This window comes from Corylus avellana, chromosome 4, assembly GCF_965113065.1.
Source record: "Corylus avellana chromosome 4, dhCorAvel1.hap1.2, whole genome shotgun sequence".
Lineage (NCBI taxonomy): Eukaryota > Viridiplantae > Streptophyta > Magnoliopsida > Fagales > Betulaceae > Corylus > Corylus avellana.
Genome location: NC_142493.1, coordinates 34688240 through 34714666, shown reverse-complemented (window position 1 = coordinate 34714666; position 26427 = coordinate 34688240). Strand labels below are relative to the sequence as shown.

General features: G+C 35.0%; 3 protein-coding genes and 1 pseudogene across 3 annotated transcripts; all 4 read right to left on the bottom strand.

Moving 5' to 3' along the window:
• Window positions 1–223: 223 nt before the first annotated feature.
• Window positions 224–1522, bottom strand: LOC132179956 (limonoid 21-O-acetyltransferse-like). The gene has a single exon (XM_059592776.2). The coding sequence runs from the start codon at window positions 1520–1522 to the stop codon at window positions 224–226; it is 1299 nt and encodes a 432-aa protein (XP_059448759.2).
• A 6247-nt stretch (window positions 1523–7769) lies between these two features.
• LOC132178471 (epi-neemfruitin B synthase L1AT-like) lies at window positions 7770–9065 on the bottom strand. Its single transcript, XM_059590901.2, has one exon. The coding sequence runs from the start codon at window positions 9063–9065 to the stop codon at window positions 7770–7772; it is 1296 nt and encodes a 431-aa protein (XP_059446884.2).
• Window positions 9066–14523: 5458 nt separating this feature from the next.
• On the bottom strand, window positions 14524–15819 carry LOC132177030 (stemmadenine O-acetyltransferase-like). The gene has a single exon (XM_059589233.2). The coding sequence runs from the start codon at window positions 15817–15819 to the stop codon at window positions 14524–14526; it is 1296 nt and encodes a 431-aa protein (XP_059445216.1).
• Window positions 15820–18456: 2637 nt separating this feature from the next.
• LOC132178470 (stemmadenine O-acetyltransferase-like) lies at window positions 18457–19779 on the bottom strand (annotated as a pseudogene).
• Window positions 19780–26427: the final 6648 nt, after the last annotated feature.

The window sequence follows — 26427 nt, the reverse complement described above, 5'->3', positions numbered from 1 at the left end:
TCAGGACTCCAACTACAACAAACAGACTACAAGATCTGAAAGATCCTATCAAGGACTTTTTTATCCTTGAAAGATTATTCTAGAGTTTCCTTAATCAGGAAATAATAATTAGGGAAAAAAAAAGAAGATACATTTTGGACTTCTTCAAAGAAATCAACACCAGATGATCCACAGGCCAGGCATACTTGCACTGAAACAAACTTTTTTAAGCAACAAGAAAATTTTAAACTTGAGAAACTTTGGCAGACGAAACATGAGCCAGGAGCTCCTTGTCGACTTCAAATTTAGCCATGTCTTCCTCATCCAAGTTAATCCATACCTCCACTCCACTCCCTGACTTCCTGTCAAACAAAGTAACTAGATTCGGGTATATCAATCGACACGAGCCCACCCACAAAGGTTTCCCCCACCCGAAATCCGCTTCAAAGACAGGAAACCTGCACAGACTAGTGAAGGCCAACGAGATCACCTCTCCTTTTCTGAATCTTTCCGCGTTCTCTCTCATAAAACTCAAGTACCCACCACCCTGTTTGAAACTTTTCACGTAATTCATGTCGGCTTTCCGAATGGCATCTCGCACCGGAATAACAACGCTGTGGAACCCAACCTCCGTGTCCCTGGAGAGTACAGAGACTGTGGGCACACTCATGTTTCCAAAATAATTTTCCGACAGCGGCGGCTCCATCCTCGGACGCAGGTTCACTATGTGGAAAACGGTGCAGACCTTATTGGGGTCTGCATCTGGTTGGGTGGCGGCGAGGAAGCGACTATATATGAAAGCCGACACGGCCTCCACGCGAGTGGGCCGTGGGTATTCGATGTTGGTGTCGTCGGTGCTGTATTTGGCTCTTATAGCGGCTACGGCAGACGCGTCAAAGACAAATCTTTTTATTGAAATATTTTTCTTCCCCACCCTCACGCTTGGACTTTGGCTAAGAAAAGTTTCCGGAGGGAAGATCTTGGCAGCGTCGAATCGTGGAGTGGCTATGTCGCCACTACCACGAGCAATAGCAGCGAAACTGTTGAGGAACAAGAAGAATGAGGAAGCATCCGCAACCTTGTGGGCGAAGACAAGGCCGATGGCGATCCCACCACAGTCGAAGGAGGTGAATTGGATGGCTAAGGCTCGTTCATTGACATCGTCCAATGAAAATGGCAAGAACTTCTTGTTCTCAGCTGGGTTTGTATCCTCAAGAAATTCGGAAAGTTTGCACGTGGCCTTGGCTTCCACGTAGTGAACCCCCTCATCGTTGCAATCAACGTGAAAATTGTCTTTAACGCGTCCTGCTAGCGGGTAAAACCGTGTCAAAGCCTCGGACAAGGATATCTTTATCCGGTCTTGGCGTTCTTCGTAGGTGAGATTAGCACGGGCATCTTCTCTTTGGTAAAAGAGAATGAGAGGCATGAAAATAGAAGGTGTAATTTGATCGATGAAGGAGAGAGTGTGTTGGCGGAGGTGGTCCGGGGTGGGCGAAGAGGGTTTGATAGTGTCTGTGGAGATAACTTGGACGTCAACCTTCATCGTACTAGAAAACTATGAGAAGCTGCCGAAATTAACAGATATTTTGTTAGTCGGTGAGGCTGAGAATGTACGGCCAGTATATATATATATATATATATATATATATATAGTGGTGCTAGTGCTACGTACTCATGGCCTTGGAGCTATTATTAACAAAACTTCGCTTACACTCACAATTAATTAATTAAATCAAACTGCAAATAGGTTAAAAAAAAAAAAAAAAATCATCTCATATATTCTTATAAAACTATTAAAAAAATCAATCCTTTAATAAAATAACATATAAGTCATGTGGCGGATATAATGTTATAACATTTTAAAATAATTAAATAACTTGAATTGTGTACGCACGACAAAACAAGATTTTGATCGTGAAATAAAATAGGAAGATAATTTTCTCTCCCTTCCGCCAGGGCCAAAGTTACTTATCCATTCCAAGAAAAAGGCTAGCTTTATACTTTCTTTTCTTAATCATCAACCCCAGCCCTCCGTGGCGGAGCCACGTTGGTCTTTGGGAGTGCCGTGAGCTTTAAAAAAAAAAAAAAAATTTCTTTTTTCCTACCCATGTAACCCACGGCACCCCCAACGGTACATTGCACTGTGTAGTAGTAGTCCTCGTGGGAGTTTCATGTTTGATTGTTCATTTGTTTGAACTTTGAAGGCTTAGTCTTGAGATGGGAAGAGAAGAGGTGAGACTGGCGAGGAGTGAGGAGTCTTATCTCGTGAAAGGTGGAAAATTGGAAATAGAAGATAAGAAATGAGTGGTTAAAAGATAAGAATGAAATTTTTTAAGGAAAAAAAAAAACCTGCAAGGAGTAGTAGGCTGTAGCCTGTAGGCTTGCGCGAGTTTATTTTTTATTTTATTTTTTTTCTTAGCAGTACGTAGGCTTGAGCGTGAGTTGAAGACCGAAGTTTAAGGAAGAAAAAAATAATAATAATAAAAGAAATAATTGTAGACAGTAGAAGGGTGAGTTTTACGGTAGAAAAAGTATATATTAAAGAGAATAGGTGAGGAGAACTAAGACAAAAAGACGAAGATAGGTGTTAGTGGAATTTGAAGGAAGAAAAAAAAAATGATGAGAGTAAATGTAAGCATTAAATTCTAGAAGGTGTGAAGTGGAATTGTAAGGAAGAAAATAAATAAATAAATAGAGGAGTAGGTGTGAGGATGTGAATTTTTTTTTTTTAAAAAAAAGAAATTATGGTGAGAAAGTTTAGAATACAATTTAAACTAAAATAGAAGTACTAAAATTAATTAGTGTGGGAGGAAGTTTATAAGACAATTTAGAAGATAACTTTTTTTTTTGGTTCAATTATTTCTTTTTCTAATTCATTATTTGTTTTTATTGGTTTACGGCATTCAGCTAGACCTTATTGTGCTTGGTTCGTTTTCAAGAAATCCTTTAAGATACCTCTGATTCACTATTAATTGTGCTTAAGTTTATTTCGTAATTAATAAGTAGTTTATATTATTATGTCTTTGTGATAGGAAGATAATATTTTGAATGGTTACTTTGTTTGTTGAAGTTCTTGTTTACCTTTTTGTTGTTGTTGCTCAATCATGTCAATAGCAAACTAAACACTTTCGTATTGGGAATGAAATTTTTTTTTTCTTCAGTGCCAACACGTTACATTTCTAATATATCAATTTAAATACGAATTTTTATAGATATCTTGTTGTAATGCATATATTGTGTGAATTACCAAATTTTTAGGGTGTAGAAAATTTTTAAGTCGCAAAAAAAATTTTAGCGGCACCCTCAATATAAATTGTCTGGATCCACCACTGCTAACCCTCAATCTGAAACATCGATTTTCACCTGCTCTTCCTCAGTACACCTTCAGATGGATCACCTTCTCAATTCGAAATTAAACTAAGAAATTCTTAAGGTCGCTAGCTACACTTTCTACATCCAATGGTAGGGTGCAACCGTGCAAGAAAAGAACTGGGGATAAAAATATGAGAGAAATAATGAACAAGAAAAAGAGAGCAAGGACTCTTGAAGCTTAATTCCTGTCTTCTCTGGAGATGATGAACATAGAAATGGTCAGATAATTATTTTACCATCGTCGTCTTCCTCTTGGCTCTAATTAACTTTCCATTACTATATCTTATTTTACTCGATTCTAGTCAAAGGTTAGAATCAACGTACCCCTCAAGCCTTTGATCGATGACAACTGTACAGTTGCTTGGTGAATACAACATCGATCTTTACGCGCGTGCTCCTTTTTCTTTCATCGATCTAATTTTCTCAATGAATTTACGTCCAGATCGAGGTTGAGTGCAAGAAGAGGATTGGAAAAATTATTTAGTAGGGTTGATCGACAGGAGGTTGGAGCTAGCTTCTTCGAATTATTTATGCCAATAATCAATATTAAATCAAATCTATACCATATCTTTCCCTATTCCACTGCCCCGCTAAGAGAAACAAAATATTATTATCCCATCAAAGTCTTCCTTAATTGTGTTCTTCTTTTTTTCCTTTGCTTTTTATAATATTTTTTTGGGTCTCTTTTAGCATGCGTCAGGGAGGCAATATGGGAGCACTATTGCTTCGAAAATATTGCACATGCATGTACATGTGTGATTATAAAGTCAAAGAATTGACTGCTATGAAATTGCATGTATATTATATATATAGACGTACATGTGCGTCTGTGACAATGCGGAAGTATTAAGAGGCTTGGGGGCAGGCTTGTAATTTTCTTAATTTTTTTTTTTTTTTTTTTTTTTTTGATTTCGTCCACCCACGTTTAAAATCTTAGTCCCACCTGCCCTACATGTGAATATATAGCTTCTATTCGAGAGTAGTGATGCAGACATGGCCATATTTTTAACGGTTTATATATATATATGGGTGAAGCTAAAGAGTACGCTGGTTGCGTGAAATTTTTTTTTTAATATTTTTAATTATAAAAAATAAAATAAAATTTAGTTGACGTGTACGTGCATGGCACGCTAGCGTATTGTGTATCATGACCATATATATATATATATATAGCTGCCAGCCTGCCAACCGAAACGTCGACTACGATTGTTAACCTTTCCTCTTTTCTAATAAAAAGTCAACTTTATTTCTTTTTACATTTTTAAATAATTTTTTAATTTTTTTTTTTACAAAAAAATTCAAAATTCAAAAATCATTTTAAATTTCATATTTATATCAAATTAATCAATTATTTTCTCATTTCTTCCCAACCAGCATCCAGCATGCATGTATGAAACCGAGCCTCTCAATTACTTTAATTTGCATCCCTTTGGCTGATCGACTTTCAACTGATCGATTCCTCGACCAAACGTCTTGATTTTTAGCACTGGACTTGATGCATTGCCTTGCGAGCTTAGATCGAGGCATTGACGACTGAGAGTTTCCAAACTTCAATTTTTTTGACTTTTTTGAACCGCATTTTGATATCGACTCAATCTATAATACCTAAACCTTACAGCATACCATATTTTGACATTGAATTTGCCTAATACTATTCTCACAAATAATGTATTCATGACAATTTTCAAACATTATCCTTATCATTCATGTGAAATATATATATATATATGTATATATATAGTATATGCTTTTAAATTAATTTGGTAAAACATAGAGTTTGAGTGTATATATGTATACACACGGTAGATGTGTAGCACTGTATATTAACCGAAATAGGATATAGATGCTATAGTGGAAAAGTTGCATGCTTAATTTTCAGTTGACAGTACTGAATTATTTAGCATGAACTGCCACAGGTCCACAGCATAAGCAATGAAAACACGAGGCAGTTTTCAAAAATTGAAGGCTCGTTTGATTTACGAAATGGTATTTCGTTAAGAAAAATAATTTGTTATTATTAAGAATAGAGTGGAGGAAAATGAAATAATTATTCTTATTCCATAATTTTGTAACAACACACATACTTTAACTCAAAATAAATCAAATTACTAAAAATCTCACAAAATTATTATTTTCTTCAACTTATAATATTAAAAAGAAAAATAAATAAATAAATAAATCCCTTATTAGCCACCCACATGCAGAAGAGGCTGAGGTGCCCACAACTACCCTCAAAGCCCTTAAAGTGGCCGTGACCATTCTAGAGGAGCCCTGGGGTGGTTACGGCCACCCGTAAAGCAAATTTGGAGTGGTTAGGCCACCCCAAAATGCCACGAGAGTCGTTGCACCACCCCGGCCTCTTTTGTGTGGTTGGCTGACCACTTTATTTTTTTAAGTTTTTGTTTTTATATTTTTTGGTTTTTAAGTTTAAAAATATATAATTTTTTTTTCTTTGGAGAAATGCAATATATTACTTATGGCCGACCCATATCACGATAAAATAATTAAAAAAAAAACAAGTCGGCATTCAATGCGACAACTTTCACGTTCGTTTATGGCAATCGCATATGATTTTTTATGAGATTTTATTGGATGCGATTTTTTTTGTTCTTTTGTCAATTGACTCCGGCCAGGAAGCGAAGTTGGGAATTGAATTAATGCGCCGTTAATCTTGGCTTCTTTTCTGTTGTAAAATGAAGTTATACATGATTAAGATTGAATTTGACTAAGAGGGTTTGGGATTGAGATCCCTTCTGATTATTTAGAATTTGAGATTTTTATATTACGAAATCATAGCTTTCATTTTAAATTTAATGGTCTATAAAATTATTTAAACTTCCGTAAAACAAAAGCTAGTTTAAAATCAAAATTTAATGCCTCGGTTATACAAAAACAGCTGACATTTCATAGACTATTAGATTTAAAATGAAAGGTCACGATTTCGTAAATGAGATTCTCTAATTTTGAGTAATTAGAGGAGATCTCAATCCCAAGGTTTGACGGTGTCTTAATTTGGAGATCACTTGTACGTCAACCTTCATCGTTTCTTACCTATAATATAATTAAGATGAGTACTGTTAGACTTACAAATAATTATTATTTTTTTTTTGGTAAAAAAAAATTATAAATTGATGTAGCACAACATGATTGGAAATAAGGGTGGACACATTAAATGTTTACCACCTACCAACAGCTTACTAACCGACAACCAATTTTTGGTGGTCGGTAGGCGAAATAAAAATATTGTTTCAATATCGGTTCGGTTCAGTAGGTAGTAGATTTTTTAAAATTAACTGACTTAACCGATTTTTCAAATGATTTTTGAATTTTATCTAGTAACTTTTCTAATTATGTTTGTCAAAATTAACAGAGTTTTACGATCGGTATGCGAGGCTAAAAATGGGTGCACGTGGGCATAGGGGATATATGGAGAACCACCTTGGCTAGCTAGTAAGTTATATATGTAAGGAAATGAAGTGATAATACAGCTAAAAATTTATGAATCAAATTAATATATATACATTATATATTATATGTAGCTCTCCCTTTTTATTAGGCATAAAATTAATCTTGCATCGATCAGGCTGGCAGTATAGTATCTTTCATTCATGACTTTATTAATAGAAGGAATAAGATGTGCTTTTTTGTAGGCTTATAGACTTAATTTGCAGCACTTATGCAGAAACTCATTTTGGTGGATAATTAATTTTAAGTTTTAACATATATATATATATATATATATACATCATATTCAAATTAATAAGGGGGTGGCCGAATGTGGGTGTTCAGTCACACATCTTAACGCCTTGGGGTGGTTCGGTCCTCGATCACACTATAAAGGCTAAAAGGGGTGCATGCATGGCTGAGCCACCTTAGCCTTTTTAAATTTTCTAACTTTATTTTTTTAAAATAAAATTAAAAAAAAAATAAAAAATAAAAAATAAAAATTATACGGATATTTTAATCTTGGTGAAAATATTTTACTGTCATATATATATATATATATATATATATATATATTGGCCATGAGGGCATTGGCATTAATTGTTTTAATAATTTATGGAAAAGATTAACACAATTGATAGTTTGAGAAGCCATTAATAATAGAGTTATAGTTAGAAAAGAGTACTTATACTTTTCCTTTTATTTTTTTACACCTAATAATATAATGTTCCTTCTTCCATAACATTATTAGGCGAAGATATTTCTTTTTTTTTTTTTTTTTCTTTCGATGAAACAAATTAACTTATTACATGCCGGAAAAGAAAAATCTCACTTCACTCACAGGCGGAGAGAATGAGAGACAAGTAGTAAAACATTAAAAACCAGATGTAAACAAACTTTTAAACCGCAAGACCATATATCTTGGCAACAGCCGTCAGAATCCATCCAATTCCATGAATCGAGTCACGTACGGCCTAAATCACAGAAATTTTTGCCGATGAAACATACGCCAGGAGCTCCTCGTCGACTTCGAATTTAGCCATGTCTTCCTTATCCAAGTTAATCCATGCCTCTATTCCATTCCCTGATTTCGTATCGAAGAAACTAACTAGATTCTTGTACAGTAATCTAGCCGAGGCAACCCACACAGGCTTTCCCCACCCGAAATCCGCCTCATAAACTGGAAACCTGCACAAGCTGGTGAAGCCTAGTGAGACCACCTCTCCTTTCGCCAATCTTTCCATGTTTTCTACCATAAAATTAGTGAGCCCACCACTCGCTTGGAAACTTTTCACATAATTTATGTCGACTTTCCTCGTGGCATCTCTCAGCGGAATAACAATGCGCTCAAACACATCCTCAGTGTCCCTGGAGACTTCAAAGCTTGTGATCGCGTAATTGTTTCCGAAGTAATTTTCCGAAAGGGGCGGATCCAACCTGTTGCGCACGTTTGTTAAGTGAGATAGGGAGTAGAGCTTATTGGGGTCCGGTTGGGTTGCGGCAAGGAAGCGACTATAAATGAAAGCTGACAAGGCCTCCACGCGAGTGGGGCGAGGGTATTCGATGTTGGTGTGGATGGTTCTGTATTTGTCTCTTAGAGCCGCTATTGCAGACCCCTCGAACACAAATCTCTTTATCGCAATCTTTTCCTTATCCGGATTACCCCTAGGTAGAATAAAGCTAACTTCATTTACCGGCGGGAAGATGGTGGCCGATTCAAATAGTGGAGTGGCTATGTTGCTACTACCACGAGCAATAGCTGCCCAACTTTTGAGGAACAAGAAGAATGAGGAAGCATCCGCAACCTTGTGGGCGAAGACCACACCGATCACGATCCCACCGCAGTCGAAGGTGGTCAGTTGGACGGCTAAGGCTACTTCATTGTCAGCGTCCAGTTCATATGGCAGCAATTTGTTGTGCTCAGCGGGGTTTGGATCCTCAAGTATTTCGGAAAGTTTGCATGTGGCCTTGGCTTCCACGTAGTGGAGCCCCTCATCGTTGCAATCAACGTGAAAATTGTCTTTAATCCGTCCTGCTAGCGGGTAAAATCGTGTCAAGGCCTCGGATAAGGATTTCTTAATCCGGGTTTGGCGTTCTTCGTTGCTGAATTGAACAACACCAATATCTCTCGGATAAAAGAGAAGTAAAGGCATGAAAATTGAAGGTGTAATTTGATCAATGAAGGAGAGAGTATGATGCCTGAGGTGTTCGGGTGTGGACGAAGAGGGCTTGATGGTGTCGGTAGAGATAACTTGGACGTCAAACTTCATTGTTTTCGTCGAAGTTAATAATGTCAACAACAGGGGTTTATCAGTGATGAGTAGTGATGAGGCTGAAAATGGGTGTTGGCATAGGGTGATGGAAAGCCACCTTGGCCGAGATACTACATATATAGAGGTGCTGTATTGTCGAGAAAATCATTTTAATTAATAATTAAATAGTGCCACTGTACCAGATATCACGTCTACATTTAAAATAAAATAAAATAAAAAATTAGCACGTTATTGAGCGGCTGCTAGCTAATTAACACTTGTTTATTTATGGTTTTTGGTTTTTTAGTTTAACATAACAAGCCATATTATTTATCGCTCGATTCCTTTCACCAAAAAAAAAAACATATTATTTAACCGTAGAATGTCAACACTCAAGAGAGAGTATGTTGGTCACTTAATTAATACGTACAATTTGGGGATCTCTTCTTTCGTATTATCTTCTTCAAGTGTTGATACAGCAAGCAATTATGAATCAAATATATATACCCCATTATATTTAATTAGCTCTCCCTTTTTATTAGGCATAAAATCAACTAATCAAGTATCAGGTTGGCAGTATCTTTCATTCACATTATTAATCGTAATTTTAAATTTGACGTTGTGTGATATATATATACTTGAGTGCACGTTTCCTCTGGCAAAACGCAGTGGCCGGCTGTCGTAGGAATTTAATTTGTTATTTTTAGAATTTAGAGAATAAAAAATTTAAGATAATTATTATTATTGCTCATGGTCAAATACGAGATTGTCACATTTTGAAATCCTAGCTGTCCTTTGCATCTAAGGATCTAAAACATGCCATGCTGTTGAAATTCCAATTTCAATTTTAAACATATCTTCCTGGAGAAATATTACTTACTTTTCTTTTATTCTTTTCCTGTCAATTTTTAGTTGTATTGCTTTGTTTTTTCCTGTATTTTTCTTGTTTTTCTTGCTGCTTATAATAAGGCCATGTCCTCTTTCTTGATCTCCTCGCTTGTTATTTTGGTCCAGACCCTTGGGGTTGTGGATGTGAACGATATCCTGGATTTCGGGTTCAGGAGGATGTGTGTCGGCATGGGGTCCTTTTGATTCCAGGGTCAAGGAATAAGAGCTACCTATGCATTAGTTTGTGTCTGCATAGCGCAGATCTGTTATTCCAACTAAAGATTAATTATAGGTTAGCGGATGTTTGGCGTCTTTGTTGTGTAATCTTTTAGTTATGACTTTGATCTTTTAGCTTCGGCTATGATCTTTCAGAACGTTATGTTCTATGATTGTAAGAGTTTTAATGCTCTTGTTTCCTCTATTAATGAGATAAGAATGATTTTCCTTCCAAAAAAAAAAAAGACTCACACCATCACTTATGTGGATCCTATAAATTCAATGGTTGATTTTCAAAAGATGAGAATGAAGAAAGATAAGAATATAGGATCGAGAATGATATGGAAATACTAAATAGCATTTATCATTTGCTAAAATCTAAAATAAAGAAGATTAACATTCCAAAAAAGAGTCTTGCTTGTGTAGATCGAAGAAGATAGAGAAAGATTGGGAGGGTGGAGTAACTATTTTGGATACCGACGATAGCACTACAACCCCTTTCCTCCACCACCGTTCTTGGGCGCTGCCATATAGCTCTCCCCACCATGAGTTTCATTATTTTTGAAAAAAGTCGTAGGCCTAACTCATATCATAAAATTGGTTCAATAAGAGAGGGTTGTCATATTGCTCCTTGTAAACACACCCAAAATCTTATCAACAAACAATGTGAAATTATTCATCAACAATTTTGTCCCTTGTTCAACATTCTAATTAATCCCATATTTGACGTTTGGATTGGGATTTGGTGAATTGAAATTTGAAACTAGAACAATCACCTGCTCCACCAATGTCACCCATATTTAACGTTTAGACTGGCCATAATCGCATTCTGGTTTCCAAACTATGAGTGCTTGAAAAGCCCAGGCAGGGCCTAATGTTACTCTCTATTTTTGTGGCTCAGTTAAAACTAATTAATCCCATATTTGACGTTTGGATTGGGATTTGGTGAATTGAAATTTGAAACCAAAACAATCACCAGATCCACCAATGTCACCCATATTTAACGTTTAGATTGGCCGTAATCGCATTCTGGTTTCCAAACTATGAGTGCTCAAAAAGCCCAAGCAGGGCTTAGTGTTACTCTCTCTTTTTGTGGCCCAATTAAAACTAATTAATCCCATATTTGACGTTTGGATTGGATTTGGTGAATTGAAATTTGAAACCAAAACAATCACCTGCTCCACCAATGTCACCCATATTTAACATTTAGATTGGCCATAAATTGCATTTTGGTTTCCAAACTATGAGTGCTTGAAAAGCCCAGGCAGGGCCAGCCTAGTGTTACTCTCTCTTTTTGTGGCTCAGTTAAAACTAATTAATCCCATATTTGACGTTTGGATTGGGATTTGGTGAATTGAAATTTGAAACCAAAACAATCACTAGATCCACCAATGTCACCCATATTTAACGTTTAGACTAGCCATAATCGCATTATGGTTTCCAAATTATGAGTGCTTGAAAAGCCCAGACAGGGCCTAGTGTTACTCTCTCTTTTCGTGGTCCAGTTAAAACTAATTAATCCCATATTTGACGTTTGGATTGGGATTTGGTGAATTGAAATTTGAAACCAAAACAATCACCTGCTCCACCAATGTCACCCATATTTAACGTTTAGACTGGCCATAATTGCATTCTGGTTTCCAAACTATGAGCGCTTGAAAAGTCCAGGCAGGGCCTAGTGTTACTCTCTCTTTTTGTGGCCCAGTTAAAACTAATTAATCCCATATTTGACATTTGGATTGGGATTTGGTGAATTGAAATTTGAAACCAAAACAATCACCTGCTCCACCAATGTCACCCATATTTAACGTTTAGATTGGCCATAATCACATTCTGGTTTCCAAATTATGAGTGCTTGAAAAGCCCAAGCAAGACCCAGTGTTACTCTCTCTTTTTGTGGCCCAGTTAAAATTTTGCCATGATCATGGAACAAACTGATTGCTTTGTTCTACTTAATTTGTTTTTATCTGCATGAGATTGCACGTTTATATTAGCTTAAAGTCAAGGATTCTGCTGAATCATTTCAAGGGTATTATCTTTTATTCTCATGAAATGACGCAATCACCATCCGACCACACTAAACTATTATTTACTTATTTAAATTCTCATTAATTAATTTGGTCAATAAACCTCGTTAAAAAATCCTTGAAATTATACAAATATTTTAACTTTATAAACAACATTTATATATAAATACCCTTAAAATTAAACAAATTAAAAAACTAAAAAAAACTAAAAAAGAAAAAAGGAAAAAAAGGAAAGAGGTGGCCGTTAATGTAAGTTGTAGTAACCCCTCAACTGTACATGGTCTCCCGATCAATGATATTTTTGCTGGAATTTTCTATGTACTTATTTTCTTCAGCAAAACCAACTTTGCTTCCTTATTCCTTTAACATAATTAAACAACCATATTTCTGTTTCTTTTTATCTTTTTATTTTGGGCTCATTCAGATGAAACAAACTTAATTATTGTTATTACACGCACCCACAAATAAAAAGGAATATCATATTATTTACCTCACAGGACAAGACTAGAAGTGAAACATGTACCAAAAGATTAAAAACGATATTTCCACGTGTAAATTAACAAACTTTTAAAGCAGTAAGACCATTTTGGCCACAAACATGAGCATCCATCCAAATTCCAATGGACCAATTCCAACCATGTCACTGCCGCCTAAACCGCAGAAACTTTTGCCGGCGAAACCTACGCCAGGAGCTCCTTGTCAACTTCGAATTTAGCCATGTCTTCCTCATCCAAGTTAATCCATGCCTCTATTCCACTCACTGATTTTGTGTCGAAGAAACCCAATAGATTCTTGTACTGCAATCTAGCGGAGGCTACCCATAAAGGCTTTCCCCACCCGAAATCCGCTTCATAAATAGGAAACCTGCACAAGCTTGTGAAGGTTGCTTATATGGAGGTGCCGTTGACAACTTGACAAGAAGTCGATAATTAATAATTAGTACATCTACATAAAAAAATAAATTAAATAAATAAATATTACCACGTGATTCAGCAACCAATTGATGACTCAATAGGATTGTTCATCCATCTCCAAATGGCTGGCCATATAAAGGGTTTCAATTATATATGAATTTTCACGAAATAAAAGTAATCTCCATCTCTTACTCTCTTGGAGATAAACTCGTACATTAAAAAATTAAAAATTAAAAAAATGATTTGTTTTCTTAATCAGCTACCCAGCCTTTGGACCAAAACATCGATCTTTACCTTCTAGAATCCATAATTAATATTCAGCAATTTCTAACGCTACTACAGTACTGCATGTCTACATCCCAGGGTTAGGTGGCAAGAGAAGACAGAGGAAAAAAATTATTTATTGGCGAAATATTTAAGAAAATTAGAGATAGAAATTCGGGAGGGGTGAGCGGTGAGCATAGCAGAGATCAGAAAATTATTTTCCCATCGTCGTCTTGCTTTTAACTTTTTTTCTTGGATGTTACCATGGTTCCAATATCCCAGCTGAGAGCCGAATCTCATGCATATGTATAATAAGCCATAACTCGCTTACTTATTAAGAAAAAATAATTAAAAACTTCAGCTCATTAATCAATTCTAGTTTTTTCCAATCTTGTTATATATATATGGTTGATCAAATCAAGTTATCGCTAAATTCAATTCCTCATGTTCCATTTTCTTAATGGGTTGTCTTGTTTGTCACATTTCTATTTTAGTGGGCCAACGTGACCGTGCCTATTTTTTCCAATCTTAATTACGTTAGAGGTGGTCACCCTTCTTCCTCTATTTTGTATTTTAAAATTTGATATTTAGGGTAATTTGTACTTCAAATGCTCCACATGACAAGTACTGGCAATTAATAATGATGTATCAAACGAGAGTCATGTAATTAATGTTAGTCATATTGCTCATAAGCTCTGAGAAAGCCTCTAACACCAAAACAAATACATAAGGTGACAAATGGTGATTATCTTTCCTAAGAGCCTATTTGGGATTATTTTTGAAAAACAAATCTTTTAAGTGAAAGAAATGTTTTAATATTCACAAAATTCAAATTCACAAAATTATAAGCATGCTAGCTTGTCGGGAGTTTCTAGGCGAGAAGGTTGTGTAAGGAGAAATGCTATTGAAACTTTTAATATTCAGCACTCCTATTTTCTTTCCAAGCATGTGGCAAAACCAATTTGCTTCTTGGTTACTAAAACAAATTCCAATTTAGATTAAATATAGGAATTTGAGGCAAGTTTCAACACATTAATACCCCAATTAAAACCAAATAATATAATATTACTTCTTCCTTAACCTTATTAATTAAACAAGCATATATATATATATAAAATTTGGCCACAACCGTGAACATCCATCAAACTCCAAACAAGTCACGGCCGCCTAAATCGCAGAAACTTTTGCCGACGAAACATATGATAGGAGTTCCTTGTCGACTTCGAATTTAGCCATGTCTTCCTCATCCAAGTTAATCCATGCCTCTATTCCATTCCCCGATTTCGTGTCAAAGAAACCAAATAGATTCTTGAACAGCAATTTAGCCGAGGCAAACCACACAGGCTTTCCCCACCCGAAATCCGCCTCATCATAAACGGGAAACCTGCACAAGCTCGTGAAGGCCAACAGGATCACCTCTCCTTTCCTGAATCTTTCCAAGTTATCTAAAAAAACATTAGAGCTCCCACCACTCGTTTGGAAACTTTTCACATAATCCATGTCGACTTTACTTATGGCATCTCTCAGCGGAATAACAATGCGGCGAAACACATCCTTAGTGTCACTGGAAATTACAAAGCCCGTGCTCAGGGAAATGTTTCCAAAGTAATTTTCCGAAAGAGGCGGGTCCAACCTCGTTCGCACGTTGATTGCGTGACATAGGGAGTAGAGCTTACTGGGGTCCGGTTGAGTGGCGGCAAGGTAGCGACTATATAGAAAAGCTGATAAGGCCTCCACGCGAGTGGGGCGTGGGTATTCGATGTTGGTGTCGTCGGTACTGTATTTGTCTCTTAGAGCCGCTATTGCAGACCCCTCGAACACAAATCTCTTTGTCGAAATCTTGTCGTTTCCGGTACCTAGCCTGCTTAAAATAAAGCTAGGTGAAGTTACCGGCGGGAAGATGGTGGCTGATTCAAAGTGTGGAGTGGCTATGTTGCTACTACCACGAGCAATAGCTGCCCAACTTTTGAGGAAGAAGATTAAAGAGGAAGCATCCGCAACCTTGTGGGCGAAGACCACACCGATCACGATCCCACCGCAGTCGAAGGTGGTAAGTTGGACGGCTAAGGCTACTTCATTCACATCGTCCAGTTCATATGGAAGGAATTTGTTGTGCTCATCTGGGTTTGGATCCTCAAGAAATTCGGAAAGTTGGCACGTGGCCTTGGCTTCCACGTAGTGGACCCCCTCATCGTTGCAATCAACGTGAAAATTGTCTTTAATCCGTCCTGCTAGCGGGTAAAATCTTGTCAAGGCCTCGGATAAGGATTTCTTAATCCGGGTTTGGCGTTCTTCGTTGCTGAGATGAGCAACACCATCTCTCGGGTAGAAGAGAAGAAAAGGCATAAAAATTGAAGGTGCAATTTGATCAACGAAGGAGAGAGTGTGATGCCGGAGGCGGTCAGGGGTGGACGAAGAGGGTTTGATGGTGTCGGTAGAGATAACTTGGACATCAAGTTTCATTGTTTTCGTTGAAAAAAAAGTGAAGCTGCCGGAATTAGTAGAGCTAGGTTTAATTTACTAGTGAAGAGTGATGATGGAAAGCCATTTCGGCCAAGATATATAGTTATATAGAGGTGCTGTGGGGAAGACGTCAAATTAATACAAGAGTTAACTGGGAGTACATTTACATTAAAATAAAGAATTAAATACTACCACCGTACCACGTAATTCGGCCTCTGCTACAGTGGTTTACTGTACTTCGGCCTAAACCAAAGATGATTTTGTCTATTTGATGGTGGACTGGTCATGATCAATCACCGTTATAAGGACAGTCGACCGCCTTAGAAAAATAATAATTATTTATTGGCGAAATAATCAAGAAAACTAGAGGGGTGACTGAGCTTATATAATATACATATTGAAGAGATTAGAAAATGATTTTCTTATCGTCGTCTTGCTCTTAACTTTTTTTTCTTGGATCTTACTTATATTACCACGGTTCCAATTATATATATATACCCCGAGTAATGATACATTGCACGCCTGGCGTGCATCAACAGTGATGCACGCCAGGCACAAAATTTTTTTTTATTATTATTTTTAAAAAAAAAAAAAAAAAAAAAAATTTTGCACTGGCGTGCGTGGGCGTGCCACGCACGCCGCGTGCATTGTATCATTACTCTATATACCCCTCACCGCCGAATCGCATGCATGTATAGTATTACTGTATTATGGCATATTTGTGTGTGTGTTTGGGTAGCTTGAAAGTTAAAAGTGTGTTTAATACTTAAAAAGTTTATATGAAAAAAAAAAAAAAAAAAAAAAAAAGTATCTGTTTGGTAAAAATATTAAAAGCGCTTTTAAGAGTTTAAAAAACCTAAAAATAACCAAAATGTACTTTAAAAGCTTAAAAAATGAAGCTATATATTGCCAAAAAACACTTTTTAACTTAAAAGTTTTATTTCTCAAACGCAATTCCAAACATGTTCTTATTAAGCCGTAACTCGCTTAATTATTAAGAACAAAAATAATTAAAAACTTCAACCCATTAATCATACGTAGCCTCTTCGATATATTCATGTAGCAAGCCAATAAAAAAAAATTAAAAAAAAAAAATCATTATTGCTTGCTTTGAGATCAAACTATATCACATCTGGGAGAAGCCAAATGAGATCACCTTGCATAGGGTAATGCAATTATTTAAAAAAAAAAAAAAAGAACTTTCACGAAATATATATCTCCATTGATATATATATATATATATATATATATATATAGCTAGGGTTTCAATTATAATATGAACTTTCACGAAATAAAAGTAATCGCCATATATTAATTTCTTACGTAATCTCTTGGAGATAAACTCGTTCATCCAAAAAAAATAAAAAAAAAGCTTTCTTTTCGTAATCATCTACGCAGCCTTTGGACAAAAACATCAATTAATATTCAGCAATTTTTAACGCTGCTACACCGTCGATCTACATCTGAAGGTTAGGTGCAATAGAAACCAGCAGAAAATATATATATTATTGGCAAAATAGTCAAGAAAATGAGAGGTAGATCTTGGGACTTGGGCTTCCGGATTGGTGAGCAATGAGATCATAGAGATCAGAAAATTATTATCCCATCGTCTTCTTGCTGTTAACTTTTTTCTTTGGATGTTAATGATTCAAATTTATAGGGTCGCGAATCTCATGCATGTAGTAATTAGCCATAAGTAGTCGCTTAATAATGAAGAAAAAATAATTAAAAAACTGATCAGTTTCATGATTCATCATTAATTAATCGATTGTAGTTTTCACAATCTTGGTGTGGTTGATCATGTCAACTACTTATCGACAAATTCAACCTCATGTTCCATTTTCTTAATTAATTATGACCACGAGATCAAGCACAGCCCCTCCTCACCGGCTAGCTAGGGGTGGTGCATACCCCTCTATTGAAATCGCATAATAACTTAGGGACAAAACTTGATTTTTTTCTGAAAAAGACAAAAAAAAAAAAAACAAAAAAAAAAAAGAGGATATTGTCTTCCGATGTTCCTTTTTGTAGGTCTTAAGTTCTTGGTGTGGAACGAGTGACCAAATTAAAGCTTTTACTGTGTGAATATTGTATCCCTCATTAGAGGCCCGACTTCTCCACAACTGAAATAATTTTCACAAGAAAGAAAGAGAGAAAACCTAGATAAATTAAAGATTTATAGGTGATTTGGTGTTAGATACTTACATTCACAACTTAGGAAGAGCCTAAAAGAACTACATCTTGCTTTTATTTGTATTTTTTTTTTATATATATATATATATAATTGTATAAAAGGCTCTATTTATAAAATATACAAATGGTTTAAACTTATTCAAATATAATCTAATCCTAGTCCACTCCATTCACTTAAATTTAAAAAACTCATGCAGTTATATATGGATGTTAATTTGGGCCTTCGGGGTGTTTGTACCTACTGATCGAAGGTGGATTTCATGGGGAAAAAAAGAATAAAACTTTGAATTTTTTCATATACACGACTCCTAAATTTGCATATATATGATCAAATCGTATTGAAAACAAAAGCAAGAACAAATTTGCATATATATTCCAGCAGTAGTCATATTTACACTTTTACTTTAAAATGATTAATCACCTTACAATTGGAGATTCCTAACATCAATTATAAATAATTCTTTTTTTTGTTTTTTTTTTGGGCGATGAAACACACGCCAAGAGCACCTTGTCGACTTCGAATTTAGCCATGTCTTCCTCATCCAAGTTAACCCATACCTCTATTCCACTCCCTGATTTCCTGTCGAAGAAACCAACTAGATTCTTGTACAGCAATCTAGCCTAGGCTTCCCACACAGGCTTTCCCCACCCGAAATCCGCCTCATAAACTGGAAACCTGCACAAGCTGGTGAAGGATAGCGAGACCACCTCCTCTCCTTTCCTTAATCTTTCCCTGTTATCTATGATAAAATTAGAGCTCCGGCCGCCAGTACTCTCTTGGAGACTTTTCACATAATCAATGTCGACTTTCCTCATGGTATCTCTCAACGGAATAACAATGCACTGAAACACATCCTCAGTGTCCATGAAGATTTCAAAGCTTGTACCCAAGGAAATGTTTACGAAGTTATTTTCCGAAAGAGGCGGGTCCAACTTTGTGCGCACATTCACTACGAGAGATAGGGTGTAGAACTTATTGGGGCCCGGTTGAGTGGCGGCAAGGAAGCGACTATATATGAAAGCCGACAAGGCCTCCACGCGAGTGGGTCGTCGGTATTCGATGTTGGTGTCGTCGGTTCTGTATTTGTCTCTTAGAGCCGCTATTGCAGACCCCTCGAACACAAATCTCTTTGTCGCAATCTTTTCATTTCCGGGACTACCCCTAGGTATAGTAAAGCTAGGTACTGTTACCGGAAGGAAGATTGTGGCGGATTCTAAGTGTGGAGTGGCTATGTTGCTACTACCACGAGCAATAGCCGCCCAACTGTTGAGGAACAAGAAGAATGAGGAAGCATCCGCAACCTTGTGGGCGAAGACCACACCGATCACGATCCCACTGCAGTCGAAGGTGGTGAGTTGGACGGCTAAGGCTAATTCATTGACAACGTCCAGTTCATATGGCAGGAATTTGTTGTGCTCAGCTGGGTTTGGATCCTCAAGGATTTCGGAAAGTTTGCATGTGGCCTTGGCTTCCACATAGTGGACGCCCTCATCGTTGCAATCAACGTGAAAATTGTCTTTAATCCGTCCTGCTAGCGGGTAAAATCGTGTCAAGGCCTCGGATAAGGATTTCTTAATCCGGGTTTGGCGTTCTTCGTTGCTGAGATGAGCAACACCAACATCTCTCGAGTAAAAGAGAAGTAAAGGCTTGAAAATTGAAGGTGTAATTTGAACAATGAAGGAGAGAGTGTGATGCCTGAGATGGTCAGGGGTGGTCAAAGAGGGTTTGATGGTGTCGGTAGAGATAAGTTGGACGTCAACCTTCATTGTTTTCGTAGAAATTAATAATGTCAACAACGTTAACAGAGAGGTTTATCAGTAATGAGTAGTACTGATCAGGCTGAAAATGGGCGTTGGCATAGGGTGATGGAAAGCCACCTTGGCCGATATACTACTTATATATATGGAGGTGATGTTGGCAAGAATTCAAATATTAAGAATTAACTAGTACTATATATCACATCTGGCATTTTATAAAAAAGGAAAAATTTAAAAATTACCACGTGATTCAGCGGCTGCCGACACTTTTCTTATTTTATTTATTTATTTTTGTTTGGTTTAAATACCAATTAATTCAACGAGAAAAAAAACAAGAATACAAGATGAGATTTGAACAAATGAATTAATAAGTTCTAAGGACAACGAGCCGGCCAAAAAAATAATTGCATGCTTAGATATGATACCGTTGAACTCGACAATCTTTTGTACAAATTTTACGACAAAGTTATTTACAAATTTACGCAATAATAGTCAGATGAAATAATTAAGCAAAGTAATTGACTTATTAATTCTCTTAATTATTTTTTTTAATTATGAATTATCACATCAATTTGCAAATGATTTTGTGATAAAAATTTAGTACGTCAAGCATTTTCCTTATAATACTCTAAGGCCTCGAAGACGGATATATATCCGATACCCATTTTTTCTTCCTTCAAGGATTATATAGAGAAATGATAAAAATCATCTACATCATATCTTTTGCCCATCTTCATATAGTTAGTAGGTGAATCTATCATTAAATTTGTATGAGACACATATAAGTCTACAAATCTAATGGCTATTGGACTAAATAATATTTTGTGCAAATTTTATTGTGAATTTAATTACAAACTTACATGATAGTCTATAATTTATGAAATAATTAAACGAAAAATATGACTTATTAAATTTTCTTAATTATTTACAAAATATAAATTATTGAAAATAACTTTATAATAAAAGGTATATATAGAGCATTTCAAGTATTTTTCTTACACTTTAGGGCTTGGCCCTGGAGGACGGATATATTCCATACGTACGTATCATCTTATTCTTCCTACAACGATATCATATATAGGGTACTCGATAGTAAACGTTGTTGCCACACGTGGGAGAAGCCAAAGTGATCACCTTGCATATTACAAAGTCAACATGGATAGATAATGCAATTTTCAAAAAAAAATTATTGGCAAAATAATAATCAAGAAAATGAGAGGTAGATGATTCAAATTATTTTCCATCGTCTTCTTGCTTTTAACTTTCTATTTTGAATGTTAATGATTCAATTTAATTATAGGGGCAGAATCTCATGCGTGTAGTAAGCCATAACTCGCTTCATAATTAATGAAGAAAAAATAATTAAAAAACTTAGTTCATCATTAATCGATTGTAGTTTTCACAATCTTGGTATGCTTGATCATGTCAACTTATTGACAAATTCAACCACATGTTCCCTTTTCTTAATTATGACAAGGAGAAGGGCAACATCCCCTCATATATCCAGCTAGAGCTGCCGTGCACCCTTCTCATTTGGCAAGTACAGTTAGTACATAACGTGTCAAACAAAAGGTACTTTATTTGTTTAGTGGTCTGAAACTGCAGCAAGATTTAACAAATTGGAAAAAAAAAAAAAAAAAGTAAGAGTGTTTGATATGAAAAAGTAAAATTTTTTAGTTTTTGTAGTAATTTTTTTATTTAAATAGTAGTAAAAGATGATTGATGTAATATAAAAATTAAAAATGTTGGAATTGAATTTGAGATGAATGGTATGTGGCATGAATTATCCTTCCCCAATATGCAAATGAGTGAAATAATAACAAATCAGGTTGAAGCCGCTTGCCTACCGATTACAACATTACGGTACTGTAGTACGACCACCAAGCGCTCAAAATGTAAGTTTGTAATAGATTATGATTGTAATGTATTAAGTCTTACTATACTTTTCATACTAACTCCTATTTTCATTAATTAGGGTGTATAAGTAGACATGGTGGCAAAATATGAGAAGGAGCCAAAGATTGAACTTCCTACAAATTTAAAACCAAGGATTGAAGTTCCTGCAGATTTAACTATAGTGGAACCTCATTATCTGAAGGTAATTATTATTTTGACATTATGATTTAATCATTTACATTTACTTAAAAGTCTGAACTAAATAATTTTTTATTGTTGTAAAAAGGTTGGAGGTGAGAGGTGGGATTCAAATATATTACCCGGCCAATGGATTGACTTGGGTTGTTATAATCTGGCGAATATCAAACTTGGCCTTCAGGTAATTGCTTGAACAAAATTTGTTTTTTTTTTTAATATACATTTTTAAAAGCTAGCTAATCACAAAAAATAAAATAAAATGAATCTATAATTGTAGATAACTATGAGAAGGGCACCACCAAAGGAGGAAGAGACTACATACTTGAAGAGAATAAAAGGTAAAGCTTACTTTTTTTTATTTATTTTTTGCAATCAAAGGACTAATGAATAAAAAAAATTGAAATTAAATTTCAGAAATCAAAGAAATAGAAGAGTTTTCTTTACTAATCAAAGAAATTAATATTTTAATGAGATGAAACAATGCGTTTTGATTGGGACTAACGGCTATTAAAAAATTTTGATGGTAAGGATTTTATTGTCATTTTGATTGACCAAGGAAGTAAATTTTCAACAACAAAAAAAACTTAAAGATTTTTAAATTTTGGAGGATTGACTCAGGAGACTTATTATACAATTAGCCTACAAAAATTTATCTTTTTAAATCTCGATATCATCTCGATCTCAAGATACTGAGATCTCGAGATATGATATGAGATTATATGCTGGTCAGGGTGACTGACATATATTGGTCCCATAACAAGATATCTCCACACTTCTACAATGTAACTTGGGCTAAATAAAAAGGTATGGTTTCAAAATTTAATTATTTTACTTAAATATTTTTGGTATATGATAAACTATTTACTAACATAATGTTACAATTAGGTAAAAGGGCTAATATAAGTCCAATGAAGTGGTCACCCATTGATGACACGACCGTCGTGACATACACCTCGGATGCCACAATGACTCGAAATAGTAGCATAAGCTCAATCGCATTCATTACTAAAAATTCATTCTTCAATTTAATCCGTTAATTGTGGGATAACAAGAATTTTGTTGATCAAATTTCTAAGGAGCTAAAAAGAAAAGGCAAGGAAAAAAGGAAGAAAATCATTGTTCAATCGGACAACAAGAACTTTGTTGATCAAATTTCTAAGGAGCTAAAAAGAAAAGGCACGGAAAAAAGGAAGAAAATCATTGTTTTGTCGAACAACAAGAATTGTGTTGATAAAGTGCTTAAGGAGGCGTCCGCGACAGTACCAACAATTACTGTGCAAACGGACAACAAAAACTTTGTGCAGCTAATTTTGAAGGAGAAAAAAAAAAGAAAAAAAAAAAAAAAGATACGAACAAGGCCAAGAGGCCTACAGACAAACTCATTGACAAGCTCGTTCAATGGGTGGTGGACAAACTTGCGGTACATAAAAATCTTGAGGTGACATATGTTCCTCGCATTTGGAACATTGTAGCAGATGAATTAATAAACCTGGCAAGAGCATTGACACCAGTAGTTACTGCCAAGAAGGTAACACAAGAGTACAAACCATTATGGGATGACCAGAAAATAATTGATGATAGTATGGGTGATTGGATACACACCTACATATATTAGAGAAATACGATTCCAGATGCATTGAAGGGGACACTCCTTGAAGACTTGTTGTTGGTTAGAGTTGGGGTGAAAGAAGGAAAACAACGCAAAATCGTTAAGGTAATGATTGTGACAATTAATGAATCTCAACTCAGAAAAGATGTAGAGCGGAGCATAAACTTAGTGGAAGGTATAACTTTTTATTTGAAATATTTCTTTCAATATTTTTAACGGGTATCCTAACGTTTTGTTTTTTTTAAAAAAATATATATGAGTATGCTAACGTTGATTTCCCTAATTTTAGGACTTGTGAAACAAATAAACAAGGGAAATGTCAAGATATTTGTATTGAGATGCAAGTCAAAAGCAATGATAGAAGAAATTACATGTATGTAAAATTTAATTAAGTATAACTAGACCATAGTTAGCAATGTAGAAATGTTTTTAACAAGGTTGTTTGTTATTGACAGTTACCATTTATCCTCCGGAGAAGGATGCAGAGAAGGAGGCGGAAGAGGGGTCTTATAACGACAATGTTAAGGAATAGTACGTATGACACTCACTAATTTCCAAACATAAAGATTATTTTTTCCAAAACACTGACAGTTTGACAATTTTCTATTTATCATCAGGTAGAAGCCGCTTGCTATTTATCATCAGGTAGAAGCCGCTTGCCTACCGATTACAACATTACGGCAATGTAGTACCACCACCAAGCTCTCAAAATGTAAGTTTGTAATAGATTATGATTGTAATGTATTATGTCTTTCTAGACTTTTCATACTAACTCCTATTTTTATTAATTAGGGTGTATTAGTAGACATGGTGGCAAAATATGAGAAGGAGCCAAAGATTGAACTTCTTACAGATTTAAAACCAAAGATTAAAGTTTCTACAGATTTAACTATAGTGGAACCTCATTATCTAGAGGTAATTATTGTTTTGACATTATGATTTAATCGTTTACATTTACTTAAAAGTCTGAACTAAATAATTTTTTATTGTTGAAAAAAGGTTGGAGGTGGGAGGTGGGATTCAAATATATTACCCAGCCATTGGATGGACTTGGGTTGTTATAATCTGGCAAATATCAAACTTGGCCTTCAGGTAATTGCTTGAACAAGTTGTTTTTTTTTTAATATACATTTTTAGAAGCTAGCTAATCACAAAAAATAAAATAAAATAAAATCTATAATTGTAGATAACTACTAGAAGGGCACCACCAAAGGAGGAAGAGACTACATACTTGAAGAGAATAAAAGGTAAAGCTTACTTTTATTTATTTATTTTTTTGCAATCAAAGGACTAATGAATAAAAAAAAAAAAAAATTAAATTTCAGGAATCAAAGAAATAGAAGAGTTTTCTTTATTAATCAAAGAAATTAATATTTGAATGAGATGAAACAATGCGTTTTGATTGGGACTAACGGCTGTTAAAAAAATTTGACGGTAGGAATTTTATTGTCATTTCGATTGACCAGAGAGTAAATTTTCAAAAAAAACTTAAAGATTTTTAAATTTTGGAGGATTGATTCGGGGTCTTATTATACAATTACCCTACAAAAATTTTTTCTTTTTATAATCTCGATATCATCTCGATCTCGAGATACTGAGATCTCGAGATACTGAGATCTCAAGATATGTAAATTTAATTAAGTATAACTAGACCATAGTTAGCAATGTAGAAATGTTTTTAACAAGGTTGTTTGTTATTGACAGTTACCATTTATCCTCCGGAGAAGGATGCAGAGAAGGAGGCGGAAGAGGGGTCTTATAACGACAATGTTAAGGAATAGTAAGTATGACACTCACTAATTTCCAAACATAAAGATTATTTTTTCCAAAACACTGACAGTTTGACAATTTTCTATTTATCATCAGGTAGAAGCCGCTTGCTATTTATCATCAGGTAGAAGCCGCTTGCCTACCGATTACAACATTACGGCAATGTAGTACCACCACCAAGCTCTCAAAATGTAAGTTTGTAATAGATTATGATTGTAATGTATTATGTCTTTCTAGACTTTTCATACTAACTCCTATTTTTATTAATTAGGGTGTATTAGTAGACATGGTGGCAAAATATGAGAAGGAGCCAAAGATTGAACTTCTTACAAATTTAAAACCAAAGATTAAAGTTTCTACAGATTTAACTATAGTGGAACCTCATTATCTAGAGGTAATTATTGTTTTGACATTATGATTTAATCGTTTACATTTACTTAAAAGTCTGAACTAAATAATTTTTTATTGTTGAAAAAAGGTTGGAGATGGGAGGTGGGATTCAAATATATTACCCAGCCATTGGATGGACTTGGGTTGTTATAATCTGGCAAATATCAAACTTGGCCTTCAGGTAATTGCTTGAACAAGTTGTTTTTTTTTTAATATACATTTTTAGAAGCTAGCTAATCACAAAAAATAAAATAAAATAAAATCTATAATTGTAGATAACTACTAGAAGGGCACCACCAAAGGAGGAAGAGACTACATACTTGAAGAGAATAAAAGGTAAAGCTTACTTTTATTTATTTATTTTTTTGCAATCAAAGGACTAATGAATAAAAAAAAAAAAAATTAAATTTCAGGAATCAAAGAAATAGAAGAGTTTTCTTTATTAATCAAAGAAATTAATATTTTAATGAGATGAAACAATGCGTTTTGATTGGGACTAACGGCTGTTAAAAAAATTTGACGGTAGGGATTTTATTGTCATTTCGATTGACTAGAGAGTAAATTTTCAAAAAAAACTTAAAGATTTTTAAATTTTGGAGGATTGATTCGGGGACTTATTATACAATTACCCTACAAAAATTTATCTTTTTATAATCTCGATATCTTCTCGATCTCGAGATACTGAGATCTCAAGATATGTAAAATTCAGTGAATTTTGCCATTTTCATAAAGATGCGAAAACAATTAGATTTATTGATAAATAATGGTTTTTTTTTTTTCTAATTAAATGACAT

Coding starts and splice junctions, on each gene's coding strand:
- LOC132179956 (XM_059592776.2), bottom strand. CDS start 1,522: ATGAAGGTTGACGTCCAAGTTATCTCCACAGACACTATCAAACCCTCT.
- LOC132178471 (XM_059590901.2), bottom strand. CDS start 9,065: ATGAAGTTTGACGTCCAAGTTATCTCTACCGACACCATCAAGCCCTCT.
- LOC132177030 (XM_059589233.2), bottom strand. CDS start 15,819: ATGAAACTTGATGTCCAAGTTATCTCTACCGACACCATCAAACCCTCT.